This window comes from Prosopis cineraria, unplaced genomic scaffold (assembly GCF_029017545.1).
Source record: "Prosopis cineraria cultivar Desert tree isolate PC_DT_omini unplaced genomic scaffold, ASM2901754v1 PC6, whole genome shotgun sequence".
NCBI lineage: Eukaryota > Viridiplantae > Streptophyta > Magnoliopsida > Fabales > Fabaceae > Prosopis > Prosopis cineraria.
This window is the reverse complement of record NW_026555337.1, coordinates 9,549,088-9,567,102: the sequence shown is the minus strand read 5'-3', so window position 1 is coordinate 9,567,102 and position 18,015 is coordinate 9,549,088. Positions and strand designations below refer to the sequence as shown.

At 32.6% G+C, this 18,015-nt stretch overlaps 1 protein-coding gene across 3 annotated transcripts; it reads left to right on the top strand.

Annotated features, from left to right (window-relative positions):
- The first annotated feature begins 642 nt into the window (after positions 1 to 642).
- Positions 643 to 4,122, top strand: LOC129312516 (UBP1-associated protein 2C). 3 transcript variants are annotated; one of them, XM_054955161.1, is made up of 2 exons: positions 643 to 2,060; positions 3,905 to 4,122. In XM_054955161.1, exon 1 carries the CDS (start codon positions 737 to 739, stop codon positions 2,057 to 2,059), a length of 1,323 nt encoding a protein of 440 aa, XP_054811136.1. In that variant the 5' UTR covers positions 643 to 736; the 3' UTR covers position 2,060; positions 3,905 to 4,122. The 3 variants fall into 3 exon arrangements, with proteins under 3 accessions (XP_054811136.1, XP_054811135.1, XP_054811134.1); XM_054955160.1 differs by having other exon boundaries at positions 3,664 to 4,122; XM_054955159.1 differs by having other exon boundaries at positions 3,640 to 4,122.
- Positions 4,123 to 18,015: the final 13,893 nt, after the last annotated feature.

The window sequence follows — 18,015 nt, the reverse complement described above, 5'->3', positions numbered from 1 at the left end:
CCTTGTAGGTATTTTTTGAGAGAATAAATATTAAAAATGTAAGTCACTTTTAATCTTTAAAGATGTAATCATTATCTTTTTTCTAAAAGTGCTCCTACTGAAAATATCACTTTATATTTTTTTAGGATGAAATATCTTGTTAAATAAGGATAAATATAAAAAAAATAAAATTAATTCAAAAATAATTAACAACTTTATTGGGAGTGAAATTCAATTAAAAATGCTTTACATTTTTTAACGAAGAGAGTATAAATTTAGCCTTATATTTTTAATATACTTATATTAAATCAAATGTGAATCTTAATATATTACTTTAACTAATAACAAAAATTTATTTTAAAAAATAATTTATAAAAAATTTATATATCTTAATTTAATTAAATACAAATTTTTTAAATATATAAGTTTAAATATGCAAGTTTTTTTCATATCTCAATTTATCATGTGATGCTGTCAAGCCTCCCCCCATCCTTTTCCTATTAATTTTTCTTTTTAATTTCACGTCAAAAACTACAAAAAGAGGCCTAAAACGTTACGGAAGCCTTTCATTCCGGCCCCGATATCCATCACGCGCATAAATAATAAATAAATAAATCGTTTTTTTATTTCAGCCTCATATAAGATAACGATAGCCTCCGACTTTTTGATTCTTGGCTTGCTTCACAGCTCTCAGTTGCCCTTCTAGTGTTAGGGTTAGGGTTTTGGCTATACGGCCTCGACTTTCTCGTCTGTTTCCATGGATCCCACCAAGAAGCGAAAGCTCGATGACAACGGCGTCGTCCCTCCCGATTCCGATTTAAACCTCACTCCTTCCGACGCACGCAAAATCATTGAGCGCTTCAGCCCGGAGCAGCTCATCGATGTTCTCCAGGAAGCCGTCGTTCGCCACGCTGACGTCCTCGACGCCGTGCGGTCTATCGCAGACCCTGACGTCACCCAGCGCAAGCTGTTTATCCGTGGTCTTGGGTGGGAGACCACTACTGATGGCCTCCGCTCCCTCTTTTCCACCTATGGCGAGCTTGAAGAAGCCATTGTGATTCTTGATAAGGCCACCGGGAAGTCTAAGGGCTATGGGTTTGTCACCTTCAAGCACGTTGATGGCGCTTTGCTTGCGCTGAAGGAGCCCAGCAAGAGGATAGATGGTCGCGTTACCGTGACGCAGCTTGCAGCGGCCGGGAATACGGGATCAAATACCAATGCTGCCGACATAGCGATGCGGAAGATATATGTCGCGAATGTGCCGTCCGATCTACCGGCCGATAAATTGTTGGCTCACTTCTCACTTTATGGAGAGATTGAGGAGGGGCCGTTAGGATTTGATAAGCAGACTGGTAAGTCGAAGGGTTTTGCTCTTTTCGTGTACAAGACGCCAGAGGGCGCGCAAGCGGCACTTGTTGATCCGGTGAAGATGGTGGAGGGAAGGCAGTTGAATTGCAAGTTAGCGATAACCGATGGGAAGCAAGGGAAGCGAGGTGGTACTGGGCCGATGGGACCTGATGGAATTCAAGGTCCAGGGAATGCTCATGGTGATGGAATGGGTTTGGCTCCACCGTCTTCCATGCCAGGGTCGCTGTCGGGTCAGTACGGTGGCCCTGTTGGCATGGCATCATATGGGGGTTTTGGGAGTGGGCTTCCTGGTCAGCCTCCGATGGGGAATCATCCTCTGAACTCATCTGTGGGTGGCACAGGGTTGTCTTCGGCCGGTAATCAGGCGCCATCTTCTCTAGGAGGTACTGGCGGGTATAGTTCTGGGCTAGGCGGTCCTTATGGTGGTTACGGTGGTCCTGGTTCGACTGGCTACGGTGCATTGGGGGGTGTTGGGGGTGCTGGTTTGGGTGGAGGTAGTGGTGGATTGGGTGCTGGTGGACTTGGTGGTTCGGCTGGTTCTTTGTATAGATTGCCAACTTCAGTAGGAATGCCAACCGGTGGCTACCAAGATAGTGGACCTTACGGTTTATCATCCGGGTACCCAAATCAGCATCACCAACCTACAGGAGCCTCACCTGTACCTAGGGTTCCACCTGGTGCTATGTATCCGAATGTGCCTCCTTACTACTAAGGTAATCTTTTGTTGGCTGGATTTGCAATTGCTAGCCGTGTTGGGTGAATGTCTGTGTTCTTTTTGGACGTTTGCCAGTGTTGAATCACTAATGTTAAATTACTTGCTAGAAGATTTGTTATAGACATGCCTCTGGGTAATTTCTCTAAGTTTTCATACAGAGGTGAGTGTTACTTCCTTCCCGTCCTTACGGCATGATGGATTGCTTTGCTTTGCTTTGTGTTCATTAAATTGAGTATTGAATTTCTCCTTACAGGACTTGCTATGCAATCTTATTTCGGCTTTTGCATTGTTATTGATTCTGTTTCATGAATAATCAATGTCGGGTTGATGAAAGCTGATTTGTTGTGTTTTGTTTCTTTTTCTTGAAGTGCTGGGTGGTTGTCAATGTTTGCCTTGTGAAGCTTATGTTTGTTATACTATTTTTCCTTTTTCATTGTATTTCTCGATTTAAGAAGTGGTAATTAAGCCCCATTTGTCATGGCGATGGATTCATTCATTTCTTGCCATTACGGCTACGTCTGCATTCTGGTGATGTTTGGTCTTGTGTGGAATGTGTATGTAATTCTGGTACTTAATGCGCTTGAGCCTATGTGAGTCAGAGTCCCCCCCTTTTTAGGTGTTTTCTAAGCTACAATATTCAAGCCTAATGGAACTAAGTGTAAACATGTCAATATGATTCTTCTTAGTCCCTTCACGGTCGTGGATATGGCTTTAGATCTTAAATACTGACAACTTGTTATGTCTCTTCTAAAGGCGTGAATGTTTCAGATTTTTTGAGTGAAAAGGATTGAGATCTTTCATTACAAAAATGTTTAAATTTGGCAATGCATTGGTTCAACAGTTCCATAAACAGACATGCTACTATTCAATTAAGAATTTAAAAATTTAGGTGGTATGCTATTGTGATTCTATTGCAGGATATTCTCCATTTCTGTTATGTTCAGAGGTGAATTATTTACGCGGACTTATGTCATTATCAGCATTTGAGTATTTGGGAGTAGATGTGTGGCACTGTCTTCATATGTGGTATCATACGCGAGTTGAGTGTCCAGAAGGATGAATATATTTCAATTCTTGGTTTACTCATTTGTTGGGGTTTATATTTTAATTGTTATCATTTGTTTTTGAGACGGGGTTTTTGTTTTGACAAAGAGGGAAGGTGATTTAACCCAGCGACTTTTGTTTTTGTTCTCCTTGTAATTGTTAGTGTTTCTAACAAATCTCATCCTTTGCATGTTTCATGCCGTTGCTTATATGTGGAAAGTGAGTGAATGTTGGACTCATCCAGAACTAAGTGCCTGCTACTCGTTATGTTTTGTTTTTTTGTTTGTTTCATTAGTTATGTTGTTTATGCATCTTTTTCATGAATGCCCAATCTCTGTTGATTGCTTGATATTGGCTGGGACGTTAAGATGTTGATGGTGAGATTCTGTAGCATGACGTATTTTTTGTACTGTCCTGCTGAAGGGTTAACCAATTATCTATTTATTTCTTTTGTGCTATTGCTTTTTAAAATTAATTTGCTTTGATTGATGGTTGTGGAATGATGGATTGAGTTGCATGGGTATTTGATTCAGGTGTCTCATCACTTATTGGCGCAGATGCTTTATGTGGTTCTGGTGATTACGTGATTGCAGACTGTGTGCTTCTGGTGTAATGAATGTATTAGCCTGTCCATTTACAGCCGCTTGTCTTCATCTGCTTCTTTTTTAGGCTATGATTAATGAGTTTAGTTAGTCAAAGCTACTGAGTTAGATTAGTCTTGTAATTTGAAGTTTTGAATGGGGAATGTGTTTTTGACATGTTTTCATTAATGTTCATGACTTCCTATTTTAATTACAGCTGCTTTTTGATGCTTGGAATACAAGTTTTTCAACATTAAGGTTGTTTCAGTTTTCTAGGCTATGGTTATTTTCTAATTTGGAGTTATGTACTGGTGACTTAATGATGTTCTCATGTAAGGACTTCCGTTGTACACATCTTAGCCATTATGTAACCATAATAACATCAAGGATTGATGATAATAATTTCAGTTTGCCTGGCAAATTTTCTTTGGTCAATGTTTTATGTCATGAAATCAAAGATACATTGAAGCTTTGTAAGCTGTTAAAGGATTTTTTGTATTTCTAAAGTGTATTCTCTCCTAGTAAGTAAACTGTGATCTTGTTTTATAGTTTATTTGGCCATCTATAGTGATGTGCTAGGTTGGCCTTCGCATCTCTATTTTGGTTGTTTACTTGAACTGGAGGTATGCTTAAGAGGATGAGTATAGTTTCCCTGATGTGATGTATTAGGGTTGTGTTGTATGGATGCGTTGTCAACTCCTTGCTGTTTGGCAGGTGGTTATTCTATTTTAATACTGAGTACTGACTAGTGCTGTTGGTTTTCACCAATGAACTATTCCTACACGTACCATCTAATTTAATTGCTCCCTGAGCATTCCGCTGAATTGAATCCCCATCAATCGTTCTTATCCATCCTTGTTGGCTTGTAAAGTTCTTTTTCCCTGTTAAACCTTCTTTCCTAAAATGTGGCTCATAGCTCATTATTGGACTTTGGAGTATGTATATTCTTATGCCTTGGCATGTTGTTTTATACTCAGTTTGAAATTTTCTACTGCCTGATGATCGCACAGCGTAGCAGGGATTCTATAGGTGAGCTTGGTATATTAAGATAGGTAGGCAATAAGACTGAACTGGTGAGATGTAGACAAGCGTATGTTGTGTAGAACAGAGTAGAATAGAAGAGAAACGAGAGAAATTGAGGGTAAAGGGGAGAGTTTAATGAATAGTACTCTGAATATTATTCCACACACAAGGGTCAGGTACAAGGATCGCCCTTATATAGGAAAACATAGGACTTAACAGAACTAACCGACTAGTGGTAGCCTACTTAATTCTAATTATCCTACTTACACATCAATACCCCCTTAAGAGCCCTTGACCTCAAGGGTTAGGAATGACAAAAGTAGGGTGTTGCTCTTGCGACTGAAACAAGGAAATCCAGCTTGCTTCTTCATCCAGAAGACCATTCCACTGCACAAGTACCTCTGTAATGATCCTGCCCTTTTTCCTACCCACTCAATTATTCAATATTTTTTCTGGAATCCAAGGAGGTTCTGGCCAATCAAGAGGGGGATGCTGCTGCTTTGCTGAAGGATCAGAGCATGATTTGAGCAAAGAGACATGAAAAGTGGAGTGAACCCTATCTTTTTACAGATTCTACAAGGGCCAAAATACCTTGGAGTTAATTTTGTGAGAGCTCCTTGATGCTGCAGAAATTTGATGATAAGGTTGCAATTTGAGAAATACCCGCTGTCCTACCTCAATCTCTCTATCCCTTACTGTGCAAATCAGCTTTTTGCTTCATTCTGTTCACAGCCCTATTGAGGTGGTATTTTGCCATTGCTAAAGCCTCTTCTCTTGCTGAAAATGCTCTGTCCGTAGCTTCTACAGCCACATCTCTAGGCAAATAGGGAATATGCATAGGAGGAGCCTTTCCATACAGCAATTCATAATGAGTAGTTTTTGTAGAACTGTGATAGGATGTGTTATGCCATCACTCTACCAAAGAAAGCCATTTATGCCGCTCCTTAGGTTTTTCCCAGCACATGCGCTTCAAATAATTTTCCAAACAGTGATTGAGCACTTTTGATTGCCCATCCGTTTGCGGATGATAAGAGGAAGTAAGCTGCTGTCCAACACCCAAAACCCTTGAAAATTCCCTCCAAAAATTACTGATAAGGAGGGGGTTTCTATCACTAATAATCTCGACTGGAGTTCCATGTAACTTGTACACATGGTCCAGAAAATGTTGTGCCAAGGCAGATGCTGTAGAACAGGGGAGAATAGAGAAGAATAGAAGAGAAACGAGAGAAATTGAGGGTAAAGGGGAGAGTTTAATAAATAGTACCTGAATATTATTCCACGTACGGGAGTCTGGTACAGGGATGCCCCTTTTATAGGAAAACATAGGACTTGACAGAATTGACTGACCAATGGGCAACGGTAGCCTAATTAATTCTAATTATCCTACTTACACATCAGAGTACTAGTCAGATAATTTTGCAAGTGAGATCCACCTGACTTACTCAAATGGTTATTTCTTGCTGGTCTGATCTAATGAAGTATTTTAAATTATCTGGAAACTCAAGAGCCTAATTTTTGTGTGTCTGTTAATTGATGAATTCTCCATCATGCCTTCTACTCTTTGTTTCTTTTTCCATACATTGTTGAGAGGAAATTGCTACATTTGGTTGAACCTGTGGAGTGATCTCAAGTGTGGGTGGTTCTATCCAGGAGGATACTGTCCTTTATTCTGTTTTCTCTTTCTACCCTGGAGGATACTGTCCTGTATTGCATTTTCTTTATATTCGGTTACCTGTCTGATCTGCCTGCTTCCAACAGTATATTTGCCCGACATTCTCTTTAACACAGGGTCATACAGAAGTTTAAATGAGTTATGTCAGAAGGTTGTCTGTCAAAGGAATTTATATACAGAAGGAAGTTGCTTTTCTATTTTTTTAATTCTATACATTAAAGGTGCTACGATTTATCTGAGCTGCTAATTTGGTGGGTTTGGTGTTGTCTAACTGGTATCTAATCAAGTAATAAACCTCTGTTGCAATCGCTGAATGTCAGTAATAATGGGATGTACAAACCAAGCGATGGTTTTACTGTCTGCAGTTATCTTTGCATTGACCATTGGGCGTGACTTTTCCGTGTGGTGAAATTTGCATGTGACGGTTGATCTATGGTGCTTGTTTTACATTCTTAACCATGGTTCAAATTGAACAGATATACTTGTCTCTGGTGAGCTTGTAGTGGTATAGTTATCAGGGAGGATATCTGGTTTATATGGGGTGGTTGAAGGATAGCCTAGGATGTGATTCACATTCGTGAATGATAACTTGCTCCGACATGATGTTCGGTTTTTCTTTTATCCTAACGTTAAAGAATGTCTTCTTGGATTCTCATATATGCTGGAATTTCAAGTGGGTGCCCTTTTGTCTCTTGGAATCACATTGAGAATAATATCTTGACCCTCATGATTGTTTTTCCATTTGGTAAAATGCTCCTTTCCTCGTCGTATGGGCTGTGAAAACTACTGGGGAGGAGCCCCGGTTGAAGTTTGAGATTGAGACTACCATCACATTGAATTGAAGATGAAGAGGAAGTTTCAGTGGTGGTCTCGTTGAGTCTGAACCAAACAATACTACAGCATTGCTGTTACTATTATTAGCTTCTTGTGTTGTTTTCATCAGAGAAGGCCTCAGGGCACAAGTGGAAAATGTGACTTCTGTACATGGTCTGTCCTTTCTTATCCCTTCGCTGTTGCGAAGATTCAGTCAACGTACTAATATTTTTCTTGGATCGATTGTAAAATGGCCTAATAGAGCTGACACCAAACTACTTTTGCTCCCCTTAGTTTCTCTTTTTCTCCTGGTTTTTTAGGGGGGAAAAAAAAAACTCTGATCGAGGCTATGATAATGGGCAACCTATAATTATTTGCTGTATTTATGATTTTATGCAATTGTGCCTTGCCAACGTTAGTACTAGCATACAAGAATTTGGGTCTTCTGTTTCAGTTCATTTTATGAAAAAATTATTTATTTATTAATTTTAGAAAAAATGTATTTTATACATATTTATAATTATAATTTATAATGTTTAAATTTTTGAAAATAAATAAAATCTGATTTGTTTTTGAACATTTTAAGAAATTATTTGGAATAATTTTTGAAAATAATCCTATGCGGACAGGTTTGCTCACATGAAAGTGGGGCAATTGCTCCCATTCAAAAGTAAAAGGGGCAATTGCTCCCATTAAAAAGAAAAAAATTATGAAGCACGCCTTGAAAATTTTCAATTAGCAGTCTCAAAATTTTCAATTGTCGCCACCCCCACCCTGAAAAAAACATTTTTGTCTTTAAGCAAAATTTCACTCCTCTCCCGTAAATTCATTTTACCCATATACTTGTCCGTATATAACAACTTTAAATAAAAATAATGAATTGTTAATAAATATTATTTTTAATGTATTTTAAAAATATTAGAAGTTGTATTATTTTAAAAAATATTAATATTTATTTGAAGTGTAAATTTTGGCCCCTATTTTGGGTCTGTCATTGTTTTATGTGGTAGATTAGAGAAAATATTTTAAATAAATTTAGCAGAAAGAATTAATCCTTTTATGATGTGATGAACAAGGTTTAAATTTTTGTTGATAGAGTTATTTATATTTAATGTCTGAGTGTGTTTCGAAAAGTGTTATAACTATGCTCAATTAAAAAAAAAAGTTTTAAAAATGTGAGATGCAAGATTTGATCAAATTTAAAAATAATTAAATAATGGAGTATTTTTATAAAATAAATAAATGAAATTATCATAAAATTGTAGTCAATTTTTACTGCCTTTTAATCTAAACAAACTAGATTTGTAAATTATAATTGACAAAAATTATATAAAATTGAATAATTGAGAAAAAAATATGTTCAAGTTAATTTGTAAAAGATTGTCAATTTATAATTTCAAACAAATAAAAGAGTAAATACAAATAGGACAATAATAGTTGTAATTATTTTAGAATGTTATTTGCCACAAATTAAAAAGGCCACTTGTAACCATTGAATGAGATTTTTTATAAATGCTAAAGCTATATTGTTACATAAATAGTATTAAGGAAGATGGTTGATATCCACATATTTGGAGATAACTAATCTACTAACTTAGATATTTAATATATTAATTACAATTAAATTTATTGAATTATTGATGATTAAATTATGAATTATATTTGTTTTAAAAATTATTATTAAATTGATTAATTTTTTATTTTTTTTGAGCAGATTAATTTTTTATTAAAAAAATATTTTAAAAGATAACACCATATTAAAGAGTTTTTCAATTACTCTCATTCTAAATTTAATATCATGAAAACATGGCATTCAAATATTCAAGCTTGCAAGATAAAAAAAAAATATAAAGACTTTAAGGATTTATTTTGCCGTCTAAATGATTTATAAAGTAAAAAAATGAGAGAAAACTTTAGAAGTTGAGAAGAATTCATCTCAACATCATACTAATGTACCACATACATCCTAGAACCTCTTGTTCATGCCCCATTAACCCGAAGTCCTCCAATTCACTTATCTATAAATCGATTCAACTCTAATTCCATTTATTTTTTCATTAATGTCGAATCATTTTGGAAAGCTTTTAGGAAGATTTAGAAATTGTTGGGATACTATAGAGCTATCATAACCACTCATAGCAACACCAGCTAAATTGATCCCATGTGATTCCATTGTTGATTTTGTAGGTGGGTTTTGATAAACCAAGGAGCTTTTAGAACATAATGAAACTTTCTTTAACAGACTATTTGAAGATTCTATGGAATTAGAAAACTACCGATCGCTGGTTGTAATATTATCATCGATAACTTTTCCTTCTATTGAGAAGAAGTGAGGATTCGTATCTATAATTGAAGTTTCATCAGAAATATAACTCATAATGGCCTATGCATAAGAATCACAACTGTAAAATGAGGAGGCATTTGGTTGTTCTATATCACTATGAGACAAATCATCAAACACTTGAGGTGTTATATCATTTTCTTGAACAATTGCCTTGGGACTGTCATCCATTATTATATTAATCCATTGTTTTATGCCCACATTCATCTAATAAAGGGAAAATATTTTCTTAATATATTATATGTGATTTTATTGTTGTATTTTTCTAGAAGAAAAAATTATGAAAAATTTCTGATATACAAAAGTTTTAAAAAATCCTATTATATATTTATATTGGAGAATCACAACATTCGATGCTCAGGTTGATATAATAGTGTGAACACCGTATTTTGTCCGAGCATTTTTTTTAAAATTTTAATAATAAAAAATCAAAAAAATATAAAAAATATAAAAATGAAATTTAATCCCTTTTTAAGATTATATTTTCAAAAAATAATAATAATGATAATTTAACAAAATAAAAAAAAAGGGTTAAATCTTGAAAAGAAAATCTCTTCCAAATTATCACAATCATTCAAAATATTCAAGAATCAACTTTTGAGAGTTAATTTTTGTTATCTTTTTCTTTTTCTCTTTAATCTGTTTTTTTTTAAAAAAAAAGAGAGGGAAATATTTTGATTTAACTCAAAATTAATTTCTTTTTCTCTTTTCTTTCTTCTTCCTTTTAATCTAATTCTTCAAGTTAAAAAAAAAAAAAGAAGAAGGGATAGCAAGACGTACATGTTGGTAGGCTGGAGAGAGGAAATGAGAAAAGAAATAGACTGCCGTACACACACACACAGCTCTTTCGGCTTTGTAACAGAAACAGAGATGCAGAAACAGCAAAGATGAGAGACTAAATGCGGGCACAGAGACACATAAACAAGCACGCATGCAAGAAAAAAAAACAGCAAGTGCAGAGCATACACATGCAACATAGAAAAGAGAACACACACGCACGTACGCTTTCGGCTGGGCACAGAAGAAGCAAAACAAAGCAGAAAAACAGCAAGCAACCGGAACACGTACGCATATGCCGTCGGCTAGCAAAAAAAACAGAACCAAGGACACATGCACGCACGCTGAAGACGGCACAACAGAGAAAGAAGATGGGACAGCACAGAAAAATGAGAAGAAATAGAGACAGAACAACACAGACAAAAAAAGAAAGAAAAATAGAGCAGAGACGCGGGTGCACAGAGAAGAACGCAGTAGAAAGGAAGAAGCGGAGCAGGAAAGTAGGAATTCACCTCTTCCATCCCCTATATAAGATCGAGCGTGAAATAGAGGCGGGACGGGTTTTTTCTGGACTGAAAAAAGAGAGAGAAACAGACAGACAGAAGAAACAGAAAATAGAGCACGAAAAACCGAAGGAGAAGAGAAGAGAAGAGTGATCGAGAAGGAGAAATAAGAGCGTGAAAACAGAGAAAGGGAGAGACCGAAAGACGTGAAATAGAGGCTGAGGGAGAAGGGGCTGTTCTGACCAGAGAAAAGGAGGGAAACCGAGAAGAGGCGAGGAGTGTTTCTGGCAAAAAAAAAAACAGAGGCTGAAACTTGAGGGAGAGAACTCAAAGCTGAACAAGAAAGCAGAGGCAACGGAAAAACACCGAAAAGAAAGCAAAGGCCGAGAGAAAGAAGAAACGAAGAGAGGAGGGGAATACGTCATTCGGTATAGTCATCTTTCTTCTTCCTCTTAATGATCGCTGGTTTATTATTGAGTGAACAGAATGTTATGCGTATGATTTGCCTTGCTTTCTTGCTTTTGAATTTGAAAGGCACACGTTCGATTCAAATTTATTTTTCATGTTTAAATACCTGTCCCACACATTTTTTTTAGTTCTCAAATGATTTCATTGCAATTGTCATATTTTTTTTTAAGAAAAGAGAGCTTGAAAAAGAAAAATAAAGAAATTAATTTTTGCTTCCTATCATAGTTAAGCTAAATTTGATTATTAGGCACAATTTCACTTCAAATAGAGAATTAGTGTAATTATTAAGCAAGGTCTTTAAGTGTGTATATTAACATGTATGAGCATTATTTCCTTATCTCCATTAGTGCTAAGGTCCTTTACTTGTCATTAATATTGCTACACTCATATCATATGGCATTCTCCATCACGATTACATGTACAATTTCATTTATTATGACAAGCCTATTTTATAAAAGGCAGAAGGGAGAGAATTCGATTCTTACCCAGTTTTAAAAATGAAATGAATAAGAGAAAATTTCATCTCTAATCATTTACTTGTCGTGTGAGATTTTAAGAATTTCTGTAAACATTTAAAGTGGTCTCATACCGTGTAAATCAATAAGATTTCGCAGGTATAGAGATCTAATTCATATGCATAATCAATGGTTTCAATGACCAACCGTTAAAACTATCTTTTTATAATCTAAATAACCCATTTAGGTTCCATGTGAGATTTTAAGAATCTTCGTAAGGACTTAAATTAATCACATTATCGTGTGGGATAATGAGTCCTCACGGATATAGTGATTCTCATTTTTTTTATAATCATATAATACACAATTTAAAAATTAATTAATCAAATTAATGCATTTAACTTGTAACCATATTTACTGATTATATCTTTTAGTCATGTGAGATTTTTGAAATCTCCGTAGGCTTCTGAGATCATCGTATTATCGTGTGAGTCAGTAAGACTCTGCAGATATAACAATTAAGTTTTTAAAATATATATATAAATTAAATATTATATTAATTAAATTAAAGACGTGTTTAAATTTAATTCCTTTATCGTGTGAGATTTTAGAATCTCTATAGATATTTAGGATAATCATATTACCGCATAAGTCAATAAGGCTTTTGCAGGTATGATGATTAAAATTCTTTAAAAACATGTATCTACATGTTAAAAAAATTATTATTAACACTTAAAATGTACATAAGAATATAAATAAATAAATTAAATTGCCAAACTCATTTATCGTGTGAGATTTCAGAATCTCCGCAGATATTTAGAGCAATTGCATTACTGCATGAATCAATAAGGTTCTGCAGGTACTGTGATTAAAATGCTCAATCATAAAACATAAAGAAAAATAATTTTAAATCCTTTCCTTTTTTTAAAAAAAATTCAAAAATAAAGAAAATAATTAAAATTAAATTACCTTTTGTAATTTAAAACACACATATCAAAATTTCAGAAATTGTTTTATTTGTAAAATAGTGAATTATTTCTAATTAATTTCTCTTCAAAAATATTTTCACCAACAAATTTTTGAGCCCGAACTACGTGGACTTTGATCCCCATCACAGGGTACGTAGGCCTCAGAGTCAGATTCTGAGTCAAGTACGTCCTCCCTTATAAATAAATAAACATTTCTTACTTAATTCTTATCATTTTTATATCAAACACATGAATATAAAAGGGATAATTAAAATAATTATAAAACTATATTAATAGAGCGCAACAAACTTCAGGTAACCGTTCTGACGAACGGGTGTTGTGGGGTGCCTAACAGCTTTCCCACACTCAACCGACTCCCGAACCTGTTCTCTGATTTCGCAGACCACCCTTATCTTCCATTAACCGGTTTCCCGAGATTTACCTCAAAATCTTGGTGGTGACTCCTCGTTCGATCCGGTTCCCGCCGCGAAGGCCGGGACCTCCGCTCGCGCGCCGTCCGCGTCGCATTTTTTCGGGTGCGACAAATAGAAATAGAATAAAATTAAAAAATAAATATAAAAAATGAAAAACAACTTATATATTTTTTATTATTGAAAAGAAAAAAATTATTAAATAAAAATTGAAATAAGATGATAACATACAATATAAAAATAAGTTTAAAATAAAATTTGAAATATCGCAAAACATGGATTTATTGAAAAATAAAGAAAAATCCAAATAACTACCGTATATGAAATTTTCCTCCCAGTTGATCAAAAGAATTATCTTGTCATATAATATATTTTATTTGATTCAATGAAGTTTTCAAGTATAAAAAATCAATGATTTGAATATTTTTTTTAAAGAATAAAAACGTAATTCATCCAAAGAAATTTTGACAAGCCTAAAAAACAAACAAAGATGACACTGTAGATGAAGTTTTTATTTTCATCTGCCTTTGTTAATATGTTTTCTTTTCTTTTCTTTTCTTTTATTTTTCAGATTGACTAACTTTTTTGGTTTTGTTTGCTTTTTCTTGTTTGTTGTTATCTTTACTATCAAAGAGATTTAACTTTAGAACAAATTATTGAAAGAAGATTTCTTTAATCTTAAACAGTTTGAAATCAAACAATTTGAAATATTGCAAATGATGGATCTTGCGGGCAAATAAAGAAAAATCCAAATAATTACCTAAATTAAAATATGTTCTCATTATTTATGTGATATATTTTATTTTATTCAATGATATTTTTCATGCATTAAAAAGGACCATTGATTTTATTATTTTTGATAAAATAAAAAGATATTTTATCAATTTTTTAACTGTCATAATGAAATATGGATGACAGGGAAGTCCTTATGTGTTGAATAGTTAGAAGAGTAATAATCACATAAATATAAGATTTTTGGTTTAAATTTAAATTCATATAAATGAAAAAATGTCTTCAAAAAATTATCTCTAATTAGGTGTAAACAGTATTTAAATTTTACCAACTGATCCTAGATTCTAAATATCATAAAGCTACGTTAAAAAAGAGATAACCGGATAATGAAGTTTTTACTTTTAATTTTCCATGCTAGATTCTTTTAATCTCAAAGATCTAAAAATATAATTTACCCAAAAAATATTATTATTATTATAGTTGCTACAACTATAATTATTGAAAGGAAATTAGAAAGGGAGAATTTCAAATAAGGATAAGGGATGTGACATAATTATTAATAGGTTTTTAAAATTTTGTAATTTTAGTTCAGTTTAAGAGATGAAAGTGAAAATAATTTTAACTGTGAAAAGACTAATGTACCCTTAATTTATTATGCAAAATCACTAGTTGTTAACTTGTTAATTTTTTTATTTCACTTGTTAATATACTAATATAAGTTGTGAATTACATGAGTTTACATATTAATAATTATATAATATTTGACATTAGTTGTTCAATCATAAATAGTGACATCGGTTGTTAAATTGCTAACTTCACTTGTTAATTTGTTAACATTAATGTAAATTATTGACATGTTTTATAATTTACTAAAATTAGTTGTAAATTACTAATGAATCTTATAATTTAAAGCAAATGTTAGTAAATTAACAAGTAAAATTAGTAAATTAATTAATATTATTGCTTGTCTGACAAACAGATATAATTTACAAGTAATATTAATAAATTAATAAGTGAAATAATAAACATCACCATATTTTTCGACATACTATTCCTGATACATTATTCTAAAGGATGATGGAGGCATGGGGTTTTAAAGCTTTATCTGCTATAATCAATCTCTCTTGGTTAAAATCCTGCCTGTGGAATGTCTTAACACTCTGATGAGCCTTCTTCCTTTGTTATTGAGGTTGGCTGATCTGGTTTTTTTTTATTCTTGTTTGCCTTTAATTCCTTTTGCTGGCTTTGTTAGTTGTTTTTGTACGGTGAACTATTTCTATAGAATAATATGTGATGTTGGCCCCGAAAAAAAAAAAAAAACGACAATAGCAGTTGTAATTACTTTAGAATGTTATTTGTCACAAATTAAAAAGGCCACTTGTAACCATTGAATGAGATATATTTTTAATAATGTAAAGGCTATATTGTTATATAAGTATTGAGGAAGATGGTTCATATATGCAGAGTATATTTCGTGGGTTTGTTCTTTTATTTACTATCAAAGAGATTTAACCTTCAAAAAAATATTTGAAAGAAGATTTCTTTTTTCTTTTTTAGTAAATCAAAGAAGATATTAATCTCAAACAATTTGAAATATTGCAAATCACGGATCTTGCAGGCAAATAAAGAAAAAGGATTGATTATTCTTGATAAAAATAAAAGGGTATTTTATTAAAAAAATTAACAATCCTAATTAGATTATTCTTGATAAAAATAAAAGGGTATTTTATTAAAAAAATTAACAATCCTAGTTAATGAAATAGAGATGACAGTGTAGTTCATATGTGTTGAATAGTTGGAAAAAAAAATGTCTTCGAAAAAACTATCTCTATTCTCTAATTAGAACCTACATTAAAAAAGAGATAACCTGAGGATGAAGTTTTTATTCTTTTAGACTTAGAGATCTAAAAATATATTTTACCAAAAAAAAAATCAATTTTTGAGCACATATTTGTTTTTTTAAATTATGTGATCCAAACATTTCTTGATTTTTTTCCTGACCTTTCCCCTAATTTTTTTTTAAAATTTTTGCAAGAAAATTTTAAGGAGAGGAGGCTGTATCTTAATTAGATTTTCCCATAAAAGTACACATTAATTATAAGAAATTTATTTTTTATTTTTCAATTTCATCTCGTCTCTTCAACTTTTTTTTTTAATTTTTAATCCGTTCTAATCAAAGTAGCATGACAAAATACAATATTCGGAGATACTAAAAAATAAACATTTAAAATAGATTAAAATTTTACACAAATTATTATCTGTAAAAAAATTTGGTAAAATTTCTTAATCAAACAAAGAATTTAAGAGAAATATTTATAATTTTTGTTTACTGTCATTTTACTTTTAAAATAATTAGAACATATTAGTTTTTCATGGGATAGTTATGAAAAAGAATACTTAAATGACACGTGATATCCCGAATTTAAATTTATCAATATAATTAATAAAATAAAAAATGACAATAGTTTTAAAAACCATATTAGTCCTAAAATCCAGTATCTATCCCAAAATTCAATCAAGTGTCTATTTTGTTTTGGTAAATATAAGGACAGTGGACTAGAGAGAATATCTCTTTTGGAATATTGAAAACATTGTTTATTTAAACATCTTATCAACTATATATTTTAGTCACCGTCTTTCATTCTCTGCCAAAGTATTGTCAATTTGAGTTCAAGCATTTTCGCTCTATGGAGGTAAGTTTTAGTATCCTCTTCATTTTGGTGAGTTTTTAAAATTCAATTCATCTAAATTATTAGCAACAAAAAGGAATTATTTTCAAGTAATTTTTCTTCTATCGTGAATTCAAAATTTTAATTCTGCCAATACTTAATCTTACATTTTTGGTATTCTAGTGTAGTCTCTTGAATTTATACAAGATTGATGATGCTAATAAATTAATCCCATTTAGTTAAATCAACATCGATCTCATTATTTAATTGCAAGACTAGCTGCCCGACATGGATTTCAAAAAACTAAAGGATGTGATGTGGATGAAAAATGCTTATTAGAAATTTGATGAACTTTCTAAAGAGGCAGAAGACGGATGTGTTTCTTCATTCTTTCTTAATCATCACTGTTCTTTTTTTGGTATGAACTTTCTGCTATTCTCTTTTAGATAAGCTATCAAATTTTCTATTTAAGAAAATGAATTATATATTTAGTTCTTGAAATTTTTCTTTCAATTATTTATTCGATTTGACTGAACTTTGATGTAAAACAATGCAATCTCTATAATTTTTTAACTCAATAAAATTATTGAGTTGTTCTAATTCAAATTCACAAGAGGAATAATTAATTAAAAAAAATTAAGAGATTAAGAGTTATATATTCTTAATAACACATGTAGGTCAATACGAACAAGCTTTTAGAAGAGATATTAGACGACATCAACTAAAGGAGAATAGATAGTAAATTAAATACTTATTTGTGTAGGTAAAATTATCTGTTTGATTGAATGTTTAATCAGTGTTAAATGATCTAATTTGTAGATTTAGTGGGTTATGTGAGTCAAGTTAGACGTTACTATATTAATTTTTTTTAGATATAATTAGGAGCATTAATGAAGTTGATAGTTGCATAATAATGATTGAGTTTCCTCCTAGGATGTCTTTGATGTTTCAAGATGTTATGGGAGTCTCATTCCCTCGTTTTGCTTACTAGTGAATAATACTGTTTAGGTTTAGTCCTTTTTTTCTATTGAAAAAAATGATACCAAATTAAACCTATGTTTGACAAGTGACAACTATAATTTTTAACAGTTACGTTGTAATTGCAAACCATTAGCGAGAATTTGTTAGAGTCCTCAATTGTGGGCATGTATTTTTAGCGAAGGAAGAAAATATGGTTGAAACATGTTTACCAGAAAGTTGAAGAAGTGGCCAAAGATGTGGAAGATATCATAGAAGAGGTCCTTTTTCATTCTTCACATAATAACTCTAGCTGTTAGGAACAAAAAAACGAAGAACAAGTTTTGTGTCTTACAACTAATTTGAGCCTCTATCAGATTTTTAATACTACACATTGCTTACAAGGCATGTTATTTTCACACACTTTACCAGATGTGTGACATTATCTCACACTTTTTACAAGACATGTCATTTACATGAACATATATACACTTTACGAGACATGTCTTCATTATTACA

Coding starts and splice junctions, on each gene's coding strand:
- LOC129312516 (XM_054955161.1), top strand. CDS start 737: ATGGATCCCACCAAGAAGCGAAAGCTCGATGACAACGGCGTCGTCCCT.